Below are 21,583 nucleotides of genomic sequence, written 5' to 3' on the forward strand. Positions count from 1 at the left end.
AGTTTTCCAGCATCTTTTGCAAATTTGAACCCTTTCCAGAAGTGTCTGTATGATTTTGAGATCCATATTTTCACACTGAGGACAATTGAGTGACACAACTATTAAGAATCAAGGGTATGTATTGTAAACTTTTGAACGGGGTCATTTTTATAGATTCAGCTATTTTTCAGCATCTCGTCTGCTCACTGTGTCTGGGGCGGTTCTCAGGCAGTTCCTCCACGCACACAGTTGTGGCCTAATGGTTAGAGAGTCGGACTTGTAACCCGAAGGTAGGGTAGGGGTCCCAGGATACGATACAAATCATGATACTGAACTCACGATACAATATTATCACAATATTTTAAATAAAGACTTTTTTTATTATTATTATTACATTTTTATTATTATTATTATTATTATTTTATTATCAGAACCCACAAATATCCACCCATTGAATTATTATAAATTCAATTCAACATCATATAGTAGTTTAATGTAGTAATGTCACTGAAACTCACGCTTTCAATGCAGGCATTCGTTGCACAGACTCTCCCAGTGCTCGCTATATCCTGCCTCTCCCGCTATTAATTGCTATTCACATATAATAATAAACCATCCAAAATGCTTTGAATAATCATACTACTAAAACTAAATGTGATGGTGATTTAAATGATGTTTGCGCTTTCACTTTGAGGAGTTCCGCTCCAGCTTGTATGTGCTTCATTTGAACAATGCAATCAATCACAGCATGTCAAAATGACTATTCCCAAACTGTAAAATTTAATTCTGCATTTACAATCACAACAATCTCAAGTTGTTTTTCGCGTTTCACACAAGCATTTTAATGTTTGTGTTTACTACAGTATGTGTGCTGTTGTAAATCTGTTCATCATATAAAGTCATCGTGTCTCTTCAGAAGACTTGGATTTGGATTAGACCACTCGATTGATTATTTTTGCAATGCTTTTATGAAATTTTTGGGATCTTTTAAGTTTTAGAGTAATGACTTTAAATGGAGAGACAGAAATCTCTCAGGTTTCATTAAAATATCTTCATTTGTGTTTGGAAGTTGAACGTGAATCTTATAGGATTGAAATGTGAATAAATTATGACAGAATTAAATTTTTGGCGTGAAATATACCTTATAAATACAGTAAACTGCTGAACCTTGGATAACACTAACTGTATGTTGCGAGTCATATCACTTACATCAATACATGTTGTCACATTTTTATATCGCAATATAACAATTTATGGTTACACCCCTAGTCAGAAGATAAAAGAAGATATATTTGTCGTAGGATCCTTTCAACATTTAAGGGTATTTCCTATGAGTGGCAGCACTGTTCATGAAGTGAAACATTAACTTCAGTGTTACTCAGTTGATGCCTTAATCGTCAATTGAGCCTTGTGAATTGCCACTCAAAGTTAAATTATTTTCAACACCTTGCTTCATTCATAAATGAATCCGCGTTTTTAAGCATTATTATGAATTGTTTAATGATGACTCACTCATAAAGATAGTCCATTTGTGCCATCTACTGGTGTAACAATGTAATGGTACTGACTGATAGCCTGTCTAGTGCACACAGACAAAGACGTGCCAGTGCTGATACAGATTCGGCAATCAGAACTAACTGTTATTAATATAATAAAAGCCCAACACGCTTACTTATATAGCATAATAATAATATGGTGATAATATCACATATCATTAAATTGAGCCACTTCACTGCGACAGCCCTATAGGACGTAACACCTTACTTCAGTTGTTTTAATGAAATACACAACTGGCAATCTAGCTTTTCACTTTCTTAGTGAATGATTTTGCTCCGAAACCCCTTTTTTTCTGTGGTGGTCTTGGTCTTTGCCAAGCCATGTCCACATAATCGGTCAATTTAAGTTCATTGTCACTGGTAAAAAGATTTATTGTACGAGAAGTGCATATAAAATGCTATCTTTCCAATTTTAAAGAACGGTTCACCCACAAATGCAAATCCTGAAATTTGGAAGAATTTTTAATATACAAATGTGTAGCTCATGGTGAAAAAGGACAACAACCAAAACACCTACATATGCCATATTACTTGTGCACTATATTCCAAGCCTTCTGAAGCCATATGATAGCTTGTGTGATAGCACAGACTCAAATTGATGTCAATGATGTCAAATTCGTTCTAAAACTTGGATGCAAGTAAGATTTAAAACCTTAAAGGGATTGTTCACCAAAAAATGAAAATTAGCCCATGATTTTACTCACCCTCAAGCCATCCTAGGTGTATATGACATTCATTCTTCAAATACAATTCGGAGTTATATTAAATAATGGCCTGGCTCTTCCAAGCTTTATAATGGCAGTGAATGGCTGGAAAAAATATGAAGCCCAAAAAAGTGCAACCATCCATGATAAAAATACTCCACACGGCTCCGGGGGATTAATAAAGGCCTGCTGAAGTGAAGCCATGGGTTTTTGTAAGAAATGTCCCACCATGTGTTCAGGAAATGTCCAACCCTTCCATAACTGCGAGTTCTTCTCTAGTGTAAATATGAATTTGGATGGCGTCAATTTCAAACCAATTCGAGCCCGATTCAGACCCTGACAATGTTAATGAACAAGAGGAAATTGCAGAACGGATTTCATGCACAGACTTTGCAAGCACAGATTTCACGGGACGTTTCAGAGTGGCATGTTTGTAATTTTCTTTTACATTATAGATACTGTACGATGTTATCCACCATTTAATTGTGATATTTGTCAGAAAACTAAGGTGAATTTTCCTAAGGAGCGGTGAAGTGTCTTACAAAAGTGAGAGCTTACAAAGCTGTTCTCCATAAAATGTTCAGCACACAGATAAACTTTTGTGTTTTAATGTTCAAGAACAGTGTTTAAAATACATCTTGAGCACTTTTAAGTTCGTCAGCCTTAGGAAGGTCAAACAAGGTTTTGTTGTGGAAACATCTTTTCTAATGCAGCTCAGCCAGGCCTCACCTTTTTTTGCATATTCCGTGGGCAGGCATTATTTAAATGAGAATCATTGTGACTTCATAAGATCTGGAAAAATCGCATTGTAGTCCAAACGTTCATTGTAGTTCGTTGTAGCACTGGTTCGCTACAGCATGGGGGAGTAAACTAAACACAAAATTGCTTCTTTTTTTTTAATTAAACTTTTTTTTTGTTAGCAAATGTGTATATGTGTTGAAATAAATACTATTATAATAACAGTTTTCTTAAAGATAAAATAATATATCTTAGCTAATGCTGTAAACTATATGGGGGGCCCTTGATTACATAGTACTATAATATTAAAGGTTAAAATTAACAACAGAGCCCAAACACTGACGTTTGTAGCGTACGGTTTGGGATGAATACACGTACCGTTACTGTACCGTTAAAACATATATATATATATATATATATATTAGGGCTGGGAATCGATTAAAAAAAATTAACTAATTAATTGCACAATTTCTGTAATTAATTGCAATTAATTGTGTTTCCCCCAAGCTTGTAATCATCAATATTTAAAGGAATAGTTCACTTTAAAATGAAAATTCTGTCATCATATACTCACCCTCATGTTGTTTCAAACCTGTATGAATTTCTTTCTTCTGCTGAACACAAAGGAAGATATTTAGAAGAATGTCAGTAACCAGACAGTTTCTGGTACCATTGACTTCCATAGTATATATTTTCCTACTATGGAAGACAATGGGACCCAGAAACTGTCTGGCTATCTTCCATGAGGGTGAGTATAGGATGACAGAATTTTCATTCTAAAGTGAACTATTCATTTTAACTTAGAATCACCTAATTAAACAACACAGGGGAAAAAAAGGAACAGAAAATAGCCCTATATTAAAATATTAAACATAAATATATCAATATATTATTCTTTTTCAATAATCAATCAACATAATCAATTTAACATATTATTATTATTATTATTATTATTTATTTTTTAAAGGGGTCATATAATGCCATTTTTGTACAAGCTAATATGATTCTTTAGGGTCTAAATTAAAAGTTTGTAATATACTTTAATTAAAAATTCTCATTAGTATTGTAAGAAAACACTAATTTTACCTGCTCAAAAACAGCTCTGTTTTCAGCACGCCGTTTCAGTGCATACAGCTTTAAATGATAATGAGCTTTGCTCACCCCGCCCCTCTGTTCTGTGCGTACACCAATTCTAACACAATAACCACGCGTTGTTCATTATAAACGTGGGATTATGAATTATATTGAGAACGTCGTACATAGAAAACATGCCGTAATGTACCCGGAGTGTAAACCTTAGATGCATTCATCATGAAGCGTGCAGCAAGGTTTGCAAATTTGCAAAGATTAATATAAATACTAATATAAAGGTTAATAAAACATTACACTCACATCTTCTGGAGGTTCAGCAGTAACACGTTGGTACCGATCCGTTTTTTCTCGTTTGTAACGCTGTCTGATGTGAAATGATTCACGCAAACAGGAAAGCACAGACGATCGTGGGGAATCCCCGTGAGGGAATCCCCGCGTCAATCCTTTGGGCATATCGCTTCAAAAACAAAACTCAGCCACTGCATCTTCAATGGCTCAGATTTAGGAACATTCAAATGACTGCTGTGTTCCTTATTACACCGAAGAACAATCGCAGACGCCATTATGCTCATAGACAGCGCTCCAGTGAGGGTATCAACAATGACGCGCGGACTATGATTGACAGCTCGCTCATGAGCGAGGGCGGGTGTGTGTTGAAACGCTGCAGCTGTCAATCACAATCGTGGGAGGGGCGTCCGACCGTGTGACGTCACACGGTCGAACGGCTTGATTTCAGAGAGGTTCAAACATATAAGGAGATTAAAAAAAAAAACACTGGATGGATTTTTATCATTTTATGATGGTTGTGTACAGGCACTGCCAACACACATTTCAGTACAATCAACTTGTAAAAGTGCATGTACCATTATATGACCCCTTTAACTAATTATCAAAATAAAATATAGTCCTACTATTATTACCGGAGCATGTGATCAGAGCAGGTCATTTTACCATTGTTGCCCAGCATGGCTATACCAGCTCAGCAAACAGAAGTCTACTGAGAAATTTCACGTTATTTGAGTGGACTTTACTTTTCCAGTGCTCAGTACATGATTGAAGCGCTTGGGCCGTTAACGACAGAGCCGCCGACACACACACAGTGTCACACACACACATACACGGAATGGAGAGTGCGCTGCTGGGCCGTTAACGACAGAGCCGCCGACACACACACACACGGAACGGAGATCGCCGCTGGGCCGTTAACGACAGAGTGCGCTGACACACACACGGAACACAGAGCGCGGCGCACACACAGAGCGGAAAAGACCATAGACAGTAAAAGACCCGCTCATGAAAGCTGCGCGAGAATGAAACCTGATCGCCGAACATGGAGGGGCGGGACGGCATATTTCGGTCTTTTCAATAGCAGCCGCAACAGGAAATCATTAAAATGAGGCAAAAAAAAAAAGTGCTGCGTTAATTGCGTTATTTTTTTTTAACGCGTTAAACATTTCAAATTAATCGCAAAGATTAACGCGTTAATTCCCCCAGCCCTAATATATATATATATATATATAATGTAATAAGAGGTCCACTGGAAGCAAGTTTAAGTAGAACCCAAATGCAGTTTAATGAAAATCAGAAACAGGCATAGAAACAAAAACATGGCGAGGCATGGCGAAAACAAACTCAGGAACAAGAACTTACTACGTGGTTACATCAGCAATACAAGAACCCGACACACGGCAAACATGAGGGCTAAATACACACAAGACTAATGACTAGACAAGGGACACCTGTGAACAATGATCAAACAATCAGACAATAAACTCATGACAAGACACATGGCAGGATCACATGACTACAAAGGATCACATGACAGACAAGGAAGCAAACATGACAAGAACAAAACCGTGACAGAATCCCCCCCTCTAAGGGCGTCTCCCGACGCCCAGCAACACATAAAAGTCCAGGTGGGTGGTGGAGCGGAGGCGGTCTTGGGGGAGGGATGGTGGGCCAGGCCCGCGCAGGGGGACAGGGCTAGGGACGTGGCATGACGTGGACGGACCTGGGTCGTGACGAGACGTGGGCGGGCCTGGGCCGTGACGAAGCTTGGGCGGACCAGGGCCGTGACGAAGCTTGGGCGGACCAGGGCCGTGACGAAGCTTGGGCGGACCAGGGCCGTGACGAAGCTTGGGCGGACCAGGGCCGTGACGAAGCTTGGGCGGACCAGGGCCGTGACGAAGCTTGGGCGGACCAGGGCCGTGACGAAGCTTGGGCGGACCAGGGCCGTGACGAAGCTTGGGCGGACCAGGGCCGTGACGAAGCTTGGGCGGACCAGGGCCGTGACGAAGCTTGGGCGGACCAGACAGCTCCGGCGGCCAGGGCGGACCTGACAGTTCAGGTGGCCTGGGCAGACGTGGCGAGATCAGGCGCTGGCTGGGCAGACGTGGCGAGATCAGGCGCTGGCTGGGCAGACGTGGCGAGATCAGGCGCTGGCTGGGCAGACGTGGCGAGATCAGGCGCTGGCTGGGCAGACGTGGCGAGATCAGGCGCTGGCTGGGCAGACGTGGCGAGATCAGGGGCTGGCTGGGCAGACGTGGCGAGATCAGGGGTTGGCTGGGCAGACGTGGCGAGATCAGGCGCTGGCTGGGCAGACGTGGCGAGATCAGGCGCTGGCTGGGCAGACGTGGCGAGATCAGGCGCTGGCTGGGCAGACGTGGCGAGATCAGGTACAGTATAAGCCGACCACACACACCAAATGGCTGTGGCAAAAATGGTGAGTGTGGCTGTCATAGAAGGCTCAGATGTAGCGGCAGCCATTTTGTTCGAAGACATGGCATGTAGAGACTCAGGCATGGCGTGGAGAGACTCAGGCAAGGCGTGGAGAGACTCAGGCAAGGCGTGGAGAGACACAGGCAAGGCGTGGAGAGACACAGGCAAGGCGTGGAGAGACTCAGGCATGGCGTGGAGAGACTCAGGCATGGCGTGGAGAGACTCAGGCATGGCGTGGAGAGACTCAGGCATGGCGTGGAGAGACTCAGGCATGGCGTGGAGATACTCAGGCATGGCGTGGAGAGACTCAGGCATGGCGTGGAGAGACTCAGGCATGGCGTGGAGAGACTCAGGCATGGCGTCTCCTCAAAATCCACAGTAAATGAGGAACCGCTCAATAATAGAGCATAATCCATGTATTGTTCAAGTGAGAAATGAATTTTTCCCCCAGGCAGTCCACAGCGCAAAGGTTCGTCTAAACCATGTCTAAAAATGTCCTTGAGTGCTACATCATTAAAATCTACCTTGTGACAGAGTTCGCAAAAGTCCTTGACATAATCCTCTACGGTCCGGTTGTCCTGACGAAGACGGAGGAGGTCAACTGCTGGGTTCATAGTTTGGGTCTTGTATTATGTAATAAGAGGTCCACTGGAAGCAAGTTTAAGTAGAACCCAAATGCAGTTTAATGAAAATCAGAAACAGACATAGAAACAAAAACATGGCGAGGCATGGCGAAAACAAACTCAGGAACAAGAACTTACTACATGGTTACATCAGCAATACAAGAACCCGACACACGGCAAACATGAGGGCTAAATACACACAAGACTAATGACTAGACAAGGGACACCTGTGAACAATGATCAAACAATCAGACAATAAACTCATGACAAGACACATGGCAGGATCACATGACTACAAGGGATCACATGACAGACAAGGAAGCAAACATGACAAGAACAAAACCAGACCAAAACCGTGACATATAATAATAATAATATAATTTCAGTTACATTTTAAATTCTAAAAACTTGTTTTAAAGGCTGAAATGTGAAGTTTATCATTTTATAAAACTTTTTTTCGGCTTTCGGCACTACTGTAACGATGTTCAGAGGAAGGAAGGAGGTGGGAACCGGCGAACGTTCACAAACTTTATTATATAAATAAACACAAAACGAAAGTAAAAGCAGCAGCCACTCATGGACTTAAACAAAACACAACGTAAAAGTCCAGGCCTGGTCCTCTCTCCTCCTTCACTGTCGTCACTCTTTCTTTTATGCTTCCGAAGCTCCTCCTTGAGAGTTATGAGATCGGTGCAGCTCGCAGGTGATGCTTATCATCAGTCACACCTCACGCCATTCTTTCACGGCCCTCGACCCTGCCCTGCTTGCCATACAAGTCAAGTCACCTTTATTTATATGCTTTTTACAATACAGATTGTTTCAAAGCAGCTTTATAGTGATAACAGGAAAATAATGCAACAAAGTTTGTTTCGGCTGTCCAGCAGATCTAAAAGAAAATAGTGTCATAGTCCAGCTTAAGTAAGTTCAGGGATGGTTCATAATCATAATTTTTATATTTATTTTATGGTTTGGATGTTACCATAGACGTTGCTGCCCCACCCATATGGTATTCATTTTATTTGTGCATGTCGTAAAATGTTTTTCGGAAGACATCTTGAATAAAAATCTGCACATAAATATGGCTTAAACTGTTTAATTGTGGATTGATTCATTCTATCACAATTATAGGACACTGTGTCTGAGCCTGTGTGAATCTGATTTATTGCTTTAGCCACTAGATGGCGGTGTGTGTTAGTGTTTTAGGACACCCCTTAGCCCTGAGGCCAGAAATGTTCAAAAGGGTGGGCCTTCATAAAACAGGGTGGGCAAAGTTCAAAGTTGCAAAACTGCAAATAAGAAATAAACCTAGATGAATGAATGAATTTATATATGGTCAGACACTTGCACGTGCCACTTTATTATTAACATTTTACCAAAATCAAGCTCAAATTGAGTTATGAGGTTTTTGACCAGCGAATTTCGGCATTTTACCATATAGTGCATTGTGTGCCTTTCACCAAGGGCGGCGCTAGGGCTGGGCTAAGGGGGCTTAAACCCAGAATGTTTTTAGTAAAGCCCCGAATATTTTGTTACCTTGTCTTTCTCATAGAGCAAAACAATTAATCAAAAAAACAAATGTGAATAAGATTACAGCAGCCGTGATTACCTAATCATGAAAAGTGCATATTACAGTTTTATTTATATTTTTCCCTTTGCATTAAAGGTACTTACGACGTGCTTTTGCAACGTTGAGCATTGTAGCCAATCACAGACATGTCTGTTGAACGCATCGGCCAATCAGAGGCGTTTAAATGAGCTGAAGATGTGTTTTGCGCGAGCTCACCGAGTTCTACACTTTCGCAAACTTGTCATTATTATTGCCAATAAACTCAAGATACAAATTTTGTGATTCACTGCAATATATTTGATAGTCTTGATGCTGCTCTGATGCACTCCATTACGCACCGCTCTGTTTGTTGTTAGGATGACTAAAAGTTCAGCGGTCTAGCACATCAATGTCAAAATGATTAAAGAAGTGAACGAATGCCTGGTAAAATGTAAGTAGATAAACATTTAATATTTGACTGTTTAATAATAGAAATGTTCAACTACCGAGAGTATCCGGTGACGTAAATTACTCAACTTTGTTTATTTATTTATTTATTAAATTTTGCCTTTTTGAATTGAAAATATGCTATAATTTCCTTGATTCATTTAGAGAGAATGCATGCATAATTAAAAAGGCTAATACAATAAGCCTTTCTTTTTCTTTATTCCCTTAAATCGCTTTTATAATTAATTAATTCCTTTAAATAAAAATACCCAAATTTAGTTTGGGCTAAAGCCCCGAATATCCACTGTCCTTAGAACAGCCCCTGCCTTTCACTATGTAGAGCAGGGGTAGGCAACCTAAGGCACGCGTGCCAACACTGGCACGCGGAGGGTTCATCGCTGGCACGCGCGCAAATGCGAGAGAAGTGTATGCATTTCATTCAGATAAAGCTGAAAGTTGGGACATTCCAACGCACATGTAGGAAACCTCGTGAATTACGGCGTTTCACGCATATTTTTTTCGGCGTGCATGTTAATCAATGAGTGCATTCACGCGGGAGCAGGAGCAGCGCGTGAGCAGCAGTGAAGCGCGGGTTTCGCCGCCGAGTCTATTTTGTCTGCGCTGCTCACGCTGAATGAAAGTGAAAGCACACTTTTGATGGCCAAAATAAATATGATTTCAAACAAAAGTGCCCAAAATGCACAGAATGTGCATGTCTAGTGTGTTTTAACATTAACTGGATTAGGTTATGTCAGAAAAGAAAATGAAGACTCAAAAATATTTATAAAAAATGTACCCATTTAAACTTGTTTTTATTATTCAGTTTGGGTAAAAGGATATGGTATTTTATTTAAAAAAAATATATATATAGAAAATAAATATTTGTGTGTGCTGTAAAGTGTAAAATGAAATAGGAATCGGCTCAAATTTGTATCGGCAGGTCAAACTCAATGAAAAATCGGAAATCAGAATCGGCCTAGAAAATTGTAATTGGTGCATCTCTAGTTAGGAGTTATAAATACTATAAATTGTCTATCTAAATCTAAAACAAATTTCAAGAGAATATTTTAATTTTTTGTACTATTTCTGTGTTAGCCATTATGAAAATGTAAAATGTGTGTGTGTGTGTGTGTGTGTGTATATATATATATATATATATATATATATATGAAGAGTTCAGATGCAAAAGCCTCTAAAAGCCATTTGAAATTTTCTTATAGAATAATAATTTTTATCAAGCTTGTATATTTAAATTCAATAATTTTACTTAAATGGCAATGAAGATTACCTATTAATTATCATTTAAGTGAAATTACTGAACTTAAATATACGAGCTTGATAAAAATGATCATTCCATAAGAAAATTTCAAATGGCTTTTAGAGGCTTTTGCATCTGAACTCTTCATATATATATATATATATATATATATATATATATATAGGCTAAATGTGTGTTGTGGCACAGTGATGAACTCGGAAACTTAAAAATGGCACTTTATGACAAAAAGGTTGCCGACCCCTGATGTAGAGAATAGTGCATAAGTAAACAAGTGAGTCAGTTTGAACGCAGTGTAAAGGAAATTTACTCAACAGATGTTTTTGTTCCCTGCTAGGAGCTGTCTGAATCTTCTGTTGTCATTCTCCGGGAAAATCCCTGGTGCCTTATGGGAAGAGTTTCAATCTTCTGTCAAGGTCAGAGACAAGACTTCATTAAATGTTTTTATTAACACAAAGGTAATGTGCAGTATCTTGTGGAATTGGTGGATGGACCTGGCTTATCAAATTAGGTTACACTTTAATTTAAGGTGTCATTGTTACAGTGCAATTATATATTTAAGTACTGAGTAATATTAAACAACAACATGTACTTACTATAGGGTTAGGGTAGGACTAGGGTTTGGTTTAGGGTTAGTTGCATGTAATTATGCATAATTTACTGTTATTACTATAGTAACTACATGTGTAACACTGTAAAATAAAGTGTTACCTCAAATTATTATTACATTCATATAAGCATAAAATATAAGCATCACACAACAGCATTTCTAATTAGTATTAATATTTTAAGAACGTATTGGATAAGAGGTCCAAATAAAGAATACATAACAGATGGCTTGGTTAATGGCTTTATGGGTTTACTAAACATGTAAAACTATTTTCACTACGACACTACAACTCCCATGAGTATTACTTGCCTTGCGCTTGCGCGCTATAGTGACCGACAACACAGAAATGAAGAGACAGCTAGCTGCCCTGCTGGAGTTACGTTGGATGCCGGTGGAGCTATGTGGCGACATATAATACATATAATACATGGTTTTATTTAAAAAAAGGAGCTTTACACACAACCTCATCAGAGCTAATGATAATGACCTGTATACAACGAATTTGATTATCGATTAGTCATATCTACGTGCTGTGCCAGTCTTCTTGTGATATTAGGGATAGGGTGATGGGTAGGGTTATGTGTGGCTGGAGTTAATTAAGGTTTAAAAAGCTTTGTTTTAATATTGTGTTGATGATTTCTTTAAAGCAGATGGCTCATGGCATCCTTCAGGCACGTGGAAACTCGCAGCTTCACACCCTGTTGACTCTGGTGGGGGAGAATGGTGTGTGGTCCAACTCCACTCTGTGTAGCCTTCTCTCATGTGACATCCCTAATGTAGAGAAAGGTAAAAATGCTTTTACCGTCTATCACTTTTTTTTATTTGAATATTCTCTCTTTTATAGTTCATACTTATTTGTTCCAAATTTTGGTAATAATGAAATTAATTTATAATTGCACTGCTACTATTGTTAACTTGTTTGGATGTGCGTCTTCTGTAGTACATGAGTTTTTATCTCGAGAAGGCCCTGAACTACTTCATATGCGTATAAAGCACCTCATCAAACTGAAGCGTATGGATAAAGCTGCAATACTGGCAAAGATATGCGCAGAGTTTCCTGAATTTGGAGGAAAGAAGAACTTCAAACAAATCTACCTCGTATGTCTGTGTGAAATAAAGCCACAACAAGAACTTATGCAAGAGGTGAGGGTCTTTAAAAAAAAAAAAAAAAAAAAAAATCAGTCTATATTGTATTAATGCTAAAGTTCAAGCATTACAGTTGTATCCATTAGTGGATTGTACATGAAAAGCTCTCCTCTGTAACAAGCCGTCTTTATTTGTAGAATTAAGCTGTTTTATCACCTCCAGAGACAAATTTGAATTGTTTTGTTGAACTTCAGAATTTAAAATGTATAGCCTTGCACAACATGACTATATTAATATTCTTTTCTGTGTCATGATATAATCGCTATAATTTTGAAAGGGTTAGCTCACCCAAAAATTAAAATTTAACATTTATTTACTCACCTTTATGTGGTTCCAATCCCAGAAGAGTTTGAAGAAGATCTTCGGAGCACAAATGAATATTTTTAATATGCTCTCATCCTTGATCAATGCATATACATAGAGTTCCTCAAATATGGTAAGCATGAAGGCTCAATTATACTTGCTTGGCATGTGGGAACAAACCCCATTGGGCTTCTGTGTTTGCCCTGTTTGATGTGTGTATGTGCATTATGAATGTGTGTTGTTCAGTGTTTATATTGGAATAAAAACCTAAATCTGACTGTAATATCATATAAAGTTATTCCGAATACTGCTATTAAACCGCTCAATTCATACAGATTACTTTTACCATGTTTTTTTGTAGGTTTTGATGCATGACATTTTTTGTTGCATTCAGTTTCAGTAGATGGACAAAAATGATGAGAATTTTCATTTGTGTTACAAAAGATAAGAACAGACAAAAGAACATAATTGTTTTGGGTTTGGACCAGGGACGAGGGCCACAAATTAGCTTTATGCGAAATGGCCTATTATATGTACATGGCATTGGTTGTCTGTGTGTAACAATGCCTAGTGAATTGTCCCTGTTAAACAAACAAAATGGGTGAGCAAATGATGACAAAACTTTCTTTTTGTGTGATCTATCCCTTTCATTAATCTGTTATTACTATTTTTATTATTATTTAATTTGCATAAGCTTGACTATTGCAAATAATGTGTAACCTAAATTTACTCTGTTATGTTTGGTAGATAAAGGAGGTAGACTGTAAGGAGGCTCTGGACATGATTTGTAATCTGGAGTCTGAGGAAGACGAGAAGGGAGCTCTCAGTCTTTGTACTGCATTTTTCAAGCGCCAGCTTCTCAGTGGAGATGCTTATTGTGCCTGGTAAGACATTAGTTCTTATTTTTAAAGGTGAAGTATGTAGTTTCTGCGACACTAGTGTCACCTAGCAGAATTACAGAAATAAAGCATTTTTCAATCAACATGGCAAACATTGCATAGCATCTCCAACAACTCAAACATCACAAACACAGCTCTTACGGGTCCTTGTGAAGGCATGTCTTAACATAAGTGCCCATTGTAGCGCAATGCATCACAGTGCTGCGCTTGTTCTCTTTGATGTGTTCATGATGTTTGATCTTCAAAGTTCTAAATGCAGTGAATTTTGGCTTGCACTTCTGTAAAACCTTAAAACCTTTGCTATAGGTTGCTGGAAAGAGATTGACTGATCTGAGCGGACCGCTGTCAGTGTTTTGATGGTGTCTGGGGGGCTCAGTGTTTACACTTTTGGGGGAGATAAGCCCATGAATAGCATACTAATAGTAGTCAATGAACAATTAATTGGGTTAAGAGAATGTACTGTATTTTAACATGAAAAATCGTACATACTTCAACTTTAATTTTCAATCACTGTGCACTAGGGCTGCAAAAATAATATAAAAATAGTTGTGTTTATGATTTTGCCTGTTGTAATTTAATAAATGTGTCATTTTAGCTTTTCATTCAGTTCTGTTTCCATAGTTGTGAGGTTTTACTATATATATACTATATACTGTACTGTATATGTATATATGTATATATGTAGAGTTCAGATGTGAAACCCTCTAAATCAGACTTTTAAATGAGCTTTTTTTCTTTTCTTTTTTTTTATCAGGCTCTTATGTTCACGTTCAGTAGTTTCGTTTTAAAGGTAATGATAAGGTTATTAGTCAGTGAATAAAAAAACTTTTTTTTTCAAAAATGTCACTTTAGACAATATTTTCTTTTAGATTTTCTTTTGTGTGAAAACCAGATAAATCCACTTGTGCTTTTTTTGCAAAAACCTCTAAATCCACCTCTTTGGGACAAGACATAGTAAATAGTTGAAAAATCACTAAAGATGTAACTAGAAACTGGAAAAGATTAGAGCACAATCATTTCAAAACTAAACAGTAGACAAACTTCTTTACACACTGTAAAACCCAACAAGTTAAGCTAACTCATTTCATTTGAGGAAACCGATTGCCTCAATTCTATTAAGTTTATAAAAATAATAGTTATGAGTACTCTGAACTTATTTTAATCGAGTCCACTAAAACAATAATATTTCTTAATACACAATTAAACTTTACACTGCATTTAAATACTTTATATAGCTGAAACTTCACTTTATTGAGTAAAAACAGTGAAATGACAAACTTTAAATGAACTCAGAGCACTTGCAGTTACTGTTAGCTCACAATGTTACACACAAAGTCAAATTCAATAAGTTAAGCTAACTTGTTACATTTGAGGACACCGATTGCCTTAATTCTCTGTAAAACCCAACAAGTTAAGCTAACTCATTTCATTTGAGGAAACCGATTGCCTCAATTCAATTAAGTTTATAAAAACAATAGTTATGAGTACTCTGAACTTATTTCAGTTGAGTTTACTAAAAGTAGATATACATTGCAGTCAAGAAATTAAGTGATTAATTGATTATTGAGCATTAGTGATTAACACCTGCTGTTAACAAGCAGAATCAATGAAGGAAAGAGAAACAAAAGAACTACAACTGACTTCCAACCACAGCCTTAGATGAAATCAACTCAAAAAAGACGTTTAAATCTCTAAAGATCTCAGCAGAGGAGGATTAAACCACTACACAAACAGCATTACCAGCTTCACTTATTACTAAATAGTTTGACTTTTGTCATGCGTCTACAGAACTTGTTATTGAGAATGAACAGAGGGTTAGATGATAATGATTTACTGAGTTTCATTTAAAGACACCGTGATGGTGATCAGTGTTTGCTTTAGTTGGGCTCTTGACTTTTGACTTCATAACACCAGTTTTTCCTCTGGCTGCTGTAACTGAGTGTTTATAAAACACATTTGTTATGGCACATACGCCAATAGAAAATATGAGCATGTGGTTGTGTTTAGATGATAAAAATCATCATTTAGTGACTTGATTCTCTGATCTTTTCCAGAACCTAATCTCTGATTAGACAGGTGATGTATTACTTGTATTATTCATTATAATAGAACTGATTCTGCTGTAAGGCCCATTGTTGTGACAATCAGATTGTAAAAACCTCTATGGTATCATGCTGACTTACACAGTAATCAAGAATCAGCATATAAATCTCAACAATGGTGACCATTAAAAAATAATTTATGCCGCAATGCATGCTGGGAGCCATGGATAAGTTTTGTATTATGCTAGTACCCAGCATGCATTGCAGCATGAATCATTTTTTAATGGTCACCATTGTTGAGATTCATATGCTGATTCTTGTGATTCTCATTCAAAATGTTAATAGGGGTTATGCGGAACGCCCAACGTTCGAACCGGAAAACGGGTATAAACATTTCCGGTTTGCATTACCGTACGCATCTGCAGCGGTAGGTGATCTCTGAGGTAACTTATTTTGCGCTTTTTTTAGAATACAATTCTTATTTCTGTTTTAGTTAAAAAGTCACGAATGCTTAAGTATCAGAAAAAAATTTTTTATAAAAAAATAAAACGCAGTCTTCATTTGATTGTTTTAATCGTCTGCAAGCAAATATAAAAGGTTAAACTACTATGATAGCATACAAGTCTAAACGAACTTACTGATAGTTAGCTAACTCTACATCGGGTGCCATTACCAAAAGCTACATATACTAACTTACATACCTTCATAATCATGAATAAATGAGGAGGCTTAAAAACTTAAATCCTTTATTTAACGGAGTACTCGGGGCTCTGGAAGTCCGTTTGGCAATACGATGTACATCTGAAATGGATAGAATGGGTAGCTCCTGTAAACACCTGCTATAAAAGGTCACCATTCCTACGCTGTGTTTACCTCAGTAGCTGACGACCGGAAGTAGTTATACCCGTTTTGTAGAACCCGGAAGTATGTTGCGCATAACCCCTATTGCAAAAGTCGATGGCCAAGAGCCCAACTAAAGCAAACGCTGATCTCCATCATGGTGACCTTAAATTAAACTCAAATCATCAACTTCTAAACCTTTGTTAATTCTAATAAGAACTTCTGTAGACGAATGGCAGTAATAAAGTCAAAGTGGTTAATAACTAGATGTACCGCATGGCGGTACAAAATATGACCGCCGCTCAGGCCTGCACTGGCTTTCCACAAAAATAAATGACGTGGAGCAATTTGGCTGTATTGCGTGTTTATGTATATAAGTTGTATATTTTAAAAGACTGTCTGGAGTATTCCTGTGGATCATGGATAATTTAGAGTTTTGTAATTATTTGCCATTACTATTTAAGTTTTATATCAAAAGTCATTAGTTTAGACACTTAACATCCATAATGTGAAAACGTCACATCGATAACAGTGGTTTTCCCTACATAATGTATTACAAAATTGAGTTTCAAAAACACACTTATTGTGTTCAAGCAAGTCTTTTTCATGCTACATCGGCAGTTTGTTTAATAATTCACAGACAATTTCTACAAACCTCTACCAAACGGTTGAGGTGCCTGTTGATGGTAAAAGTCAGTTATCTGACTTTGGCATGGGTTTGTTGTGTTTTACTGAAATAAAAAATAAAAATTTCCCCAAAAAGGTGGTTTTATCTTGTAGCCCTGGTCCCAGAGTTTAAAAAAAAACAATGTTAACAAAATTAAACTCATTCCCACTGTACCTAGTAGAACACTAAATGTCCCATTGAAATTAATGGGATTTTATGGATTTAGGTAAAGAAATTAATGGGATTTTATGGATTTAGGTGAAGAAAGTGTACACATAATACATTTTGGTCTGTACCATGAAGAGAAAACTGATACTATATAAACTATATATTTTCTGAAAGCGTAGACTCTCAGGATGTGATCTAACATGGCATGAGACATGTCCCACCCACCTCATTAGTATACTGCCCAAGCATAACACATTGGGTATTGGTAAATCGGCTGATACCTAAAAAAAGTAGTAGTATGTGCATGTCTGTCTGTGTGTGTGTGTGTGTATGTGTGTGTGTTTGTGTATGTGTGTCTGTCTGTGTGTGTGTGTGTGTGTGTGTGTGTGTGTGTGTGTGTGTGTGTGTGTGTGTGTGTGTGTGTGTGTGTGTGTGTGTGTGTGTGTCTGTGCGTGTATGTATGCGTGCGTACATGTGTGTGCGCGTGTGTGTTTGTGTGTGTGTGTCTGTGCATGTGGATTTGTATGTGTGTGTATGGGTGTGTGTCTGTGCGTGTGGATGTCAGTGTGTGTGCATGCTTGCGTTTGTTTGTATTCCTGCATGTGTGTGTGTGACAGTATCATCCTAAACCAGCAACCCTTCGCTCAACAGCACCATCTACAGGCCGATGAGTGTACAGTCACTAAATGTGCACATAAATGAATTTATTTTATACCCCCCCCATGGATGAAATTCTACGAAACTTAGCATACCCCCAGAGGATGTCAAGTTAATCATACACATGAAATATGGTGCAGTTCTGAATATCTCAACTGAAGATAGGGGCGATTAAAGCAGAATAATATTGCATTTTCATTTTTTATGGGAAGGGGCGCAAATCACAAATGAGTGATTATGGGTTAGGTTGATGTGGGCCCTTAAGACCAACATACCATAAAAATTTCTTCATCCTCGGTGCCACGGTTCAGGTAGTTATTTAGGAAAAACTGCATTTTTGGGTTTGGGGGGGCCCAGCGCGGGGGGGGAGTGGCCCCCGGGGACCAAACGAAATTTTTCCGTAAAAGTCTAGTGGGGCTACATGCCCACCAAATTTCATGTTCCCCGGTGTTTCGGTGTCCCTGGTATCGTTGACGAAAAATTCAGTAGATGACGAAAAAAAAAAAAAAAAAAACTTTGACAATCCCTATATGACCGCTTTTGCGGCGGTCATAATAAGTGAAGCTTGTAATGCTGTTCATGGAGTTGTTTAATCCTCCTCTGCTGAGATCTTGAGATATTTAACCCTCTGGGGTCTGAGCTGTTTTCTGGGCCCTGGAGGTGTTCTGACATGCTCTGACATTTGTGCTTATTTCTGTTACTTGTGACATTTTCATGGCTAAAGTCTAATTACACTGTATTCAGCACAAACTCTGCTACAATAATATATCAGCAGCATGTGTGTAAAACTTTGTTGTTTTGAGATAATGACATTTATGCGTGGTTTGTGAAAATACAAAAAAAATTCTCACTGAAATAAGGTCATGAAACCCATACTGATTATTTCTTCACAAGACTTTTGAAAATTGTATGATGTAGCCTAGAATATTTGCTCTAAAACTATGTGAAAATCACCCTGACTGCTCATTCAGATAAGACAATATATTGATTTAAAATTTTTACGACGTGTTTTGTGTGAGAAAGCTTTATGCGGGAGCTCATTAATATGTACGCTTTTGTTCACACCTGAGAAAGACAAATACCCTCCCCTAACGGCCCTATTAGGAGCTATCAGGCCCTATCATTCTGAGCAACCTTGCACAAAGAATGAGGAGATTTAAAAAAGAATGGCTTTTAGATTTTTGGGATTTATTTACAACACAACATAATCCAAAGATACACAACAAATGACAAAAAAGCACTCATTGAAAACAATGATCCAAAGACAGAGACCTTTGTGCCATTCCTAAAAACATTGTACATACCTTTTATTTCCAAGGTGTTTGATTTTCACTTTACCATGTTCATGTACAGAGACTCATGTGAATGTTGAAGTCAGCAGGACTCAGCATCTGGGCCCTGAAAGAAAAAAAAAGTGAAGATACTGATATCAAGAGAAAGGCCTGCACGATTTTGGGAATACATTTTAGATTTTTCTGGTTAAAATTGCTTTTTAAAATTCACAGAATACACACACACACACACACACACACACACACACACATAAATGTTTCCAACAATATATAATATAATGAACACCAGGTTTGTTCTGCCTTGTAGGCATAGGCTATGCGCAGTGCTGCATAAAATAATAATAACAATAACCTATAGCAGCCTATAAATCTTCCAAAATATTTCAGTTACAACTAAGCTAGAGAAAAATATATTGATTATCATGTTACTTCAAATGTTTCCATTCGTTATGATGATATGAAATGAGATAATAGTAAAAACATGAAGCCGTTTGGTGCTTTTCAAACGCGATCCAAAATATGATACATTCAAACGCGATCGCGCTCAAATATAAAACATTATGGTTACCATATACATATCTACATTTGAGCAGATATCCACAAACACAGTAACAGTAAACACGGGTCTAAATATTATAATATTCACCATATATCTAGCAACAGTTCAACTGCAATGTGAAATTTATGCAACAATAAAAAACTAATATGTAAGAATTTCTTACCTTACATCTTTCTTGTCTTCAAATCGCGTTCTTCTTCTTCTGAGATAGCCTAAATCCAATGTAAGCTCACTGCGCGTCTCGAACTCGACGAAAAGCAGAGACTTGTGAAGTGTTTTGGTGTTTTGTTTTTGAGGTAATGAGCGCGTTCGCGTTCCATGTGGACATTTGCATGTCAATCTCTTTTGCGCGAGTGGGCGTGTTCAAATTAAAAATAATTAGGAAGCGTTTGAGAAGCTGGACATCTTGTTGGTTTTATACAAATTACTTAAACAGAGAATATTTGTTTTCAGTTTGAATCCGATCATTTAAAAGTACACACTTAAATGTTTATAAAGGTATATGGCTCATAAATGTGTGACAAGTATTCGCTGAGTTTTGTTTCAGTTTATAGACGTGCTCAAGAAAAAAAAGTTGACCGCGACGGAGAGGCAGAACGCCACACCCTGTTTATTTTCTTTATTTTACAAAAGCACAATGTTTTGATTTGATTGTAAGTGGACACATACAAAAGTAAAAATATCACAGATAATTTTTTTATATTTCTTTTTTCTATATGACCATAAATGACGGAGTAATTTAAGTTTATAGTGCTACAATGTGAAGAAAATCCAGCAAAACGCGCCGGCGCGTTTGCCGACCTCAGAGGGTTAATGTCTTCTTTTATCTCCAGTTGATTTTGCTGTGGCTGGAAGTCAGTTGTAGTTCTTGTGTTTCTCTTTCCTTCAGTGATTCTGCTTGTTAACAGCAGGTGCTCATCACTAATGCTCAATCATCACTTAATTATACAATTATCATTCTGGGATATAGAAATGTTCTATAATTCATTCAGTTTGAGTTCTGTTTCAGTCATTCAAGTTTCGGTAATATTTAGATTCAAGTAGAACAATGTAAACATTGCAAACATTGTTTGTAAACAAAGCTTATTAGATTGTAGTGAATAATCAAGTATGTATGTAAGAACAGTGATATAAAACTTCAAATTTTGAAATGTTCCAATATAAACTGCATATCAGATTCAAGTAGAATAAAATACTTCATGAAATATAAAACGAGATTAAGATAACATTAAATAACAATAACAAGAGGACTTGACCTCTTTGTGAATTACCAATATCTTAAAATAGCTTACACTAGCAAATAAAACACACACAGTACTGTGCAAAAAAGAGGACATGCTGTCATTCATTCATCCTCAAGGTCTTGTTCAACATCCTTGCCACCATCACTTGCCAGGATGTTTTCATAGAACTTTTGCACAGCTTTTGGTGCTCCCAACTCACCCAGCAGCTTCACTACACCAGTCCTCTTTGCTTCCTTGACGCATTTCACATCCGGAAGAGGAGCCGGCTTGAACTGAAACCAATTCTTACCCCGCTTCAGCACAGAGTGCTGGTAAAATTCACCAGAAAACACAGGCTTAAACCCCAGCTTATGTCCAGAGATTTGCAGCACTCTTGCTTCACTTATTTTGAATGATCTCTAAGTTGTTGTGAACCTGGCTGCTGCTTTTTTGAAGTCATAGCACTGCCAGTCCTTTCCATATTGAAAATACTCTGAC

At 37.9% G+C, this 21,583-nt stretch overlaps 1 protein-coding gene across 5 annotated transcripts in view; it reads left to right on the forward strand.

Moving 5' to 3' along the window:
• Window positions 1-21,583, forward strand: part of LOC308707468 (C-1-tetrahydrofolate synthase, cytoplasmic-like) — a 103,145-nt gene that overhangs the window by 1,292 nt on the left and 80,270 nt on the right. For 2 of the 5 annotated variants that reach the window (XM_081393995.1, XM_081393992.1), the window contains exons 3-6: window positions 11,017-11,095; window positions 11,940-12,075; window positions 12,230-12,432; window positions 13,486-13,622. In XM_081393995.1, coding sequence (XP_081250121.1) covers window positions 11,017-11,095; window positions 11,940-12,075; window positions 12,230-12,432; window positions 13,486-13,622 — 555 coding nt within the window. Of the gene's footprint in view, window positions 1-11,016; window positions 11,096-11,936; window positions 12,076-12,229; window positions 12,433-12,778; window positions 12,872-13,485; window positions 13,623-21,583 lie in introns of those variants that run through there. The other 3 variants (XM_081393994.1, XM_081393991.1, XM_081393993.1) reach the window with 2 other exon arrangements.

This window comes from Scardinius erythrophthalmus (genome assembly GCF_964197995.2).
Source record: "Scardinius erythrophthalmus genome assembly, chromosome: 19".
Lineage (NCBI taxonomy): Eukaryota > Metazoa > Chordata > Actinopteri > Cypriniformes > Leuciscidae > Scardinius > Scardinius erythrophthalmus.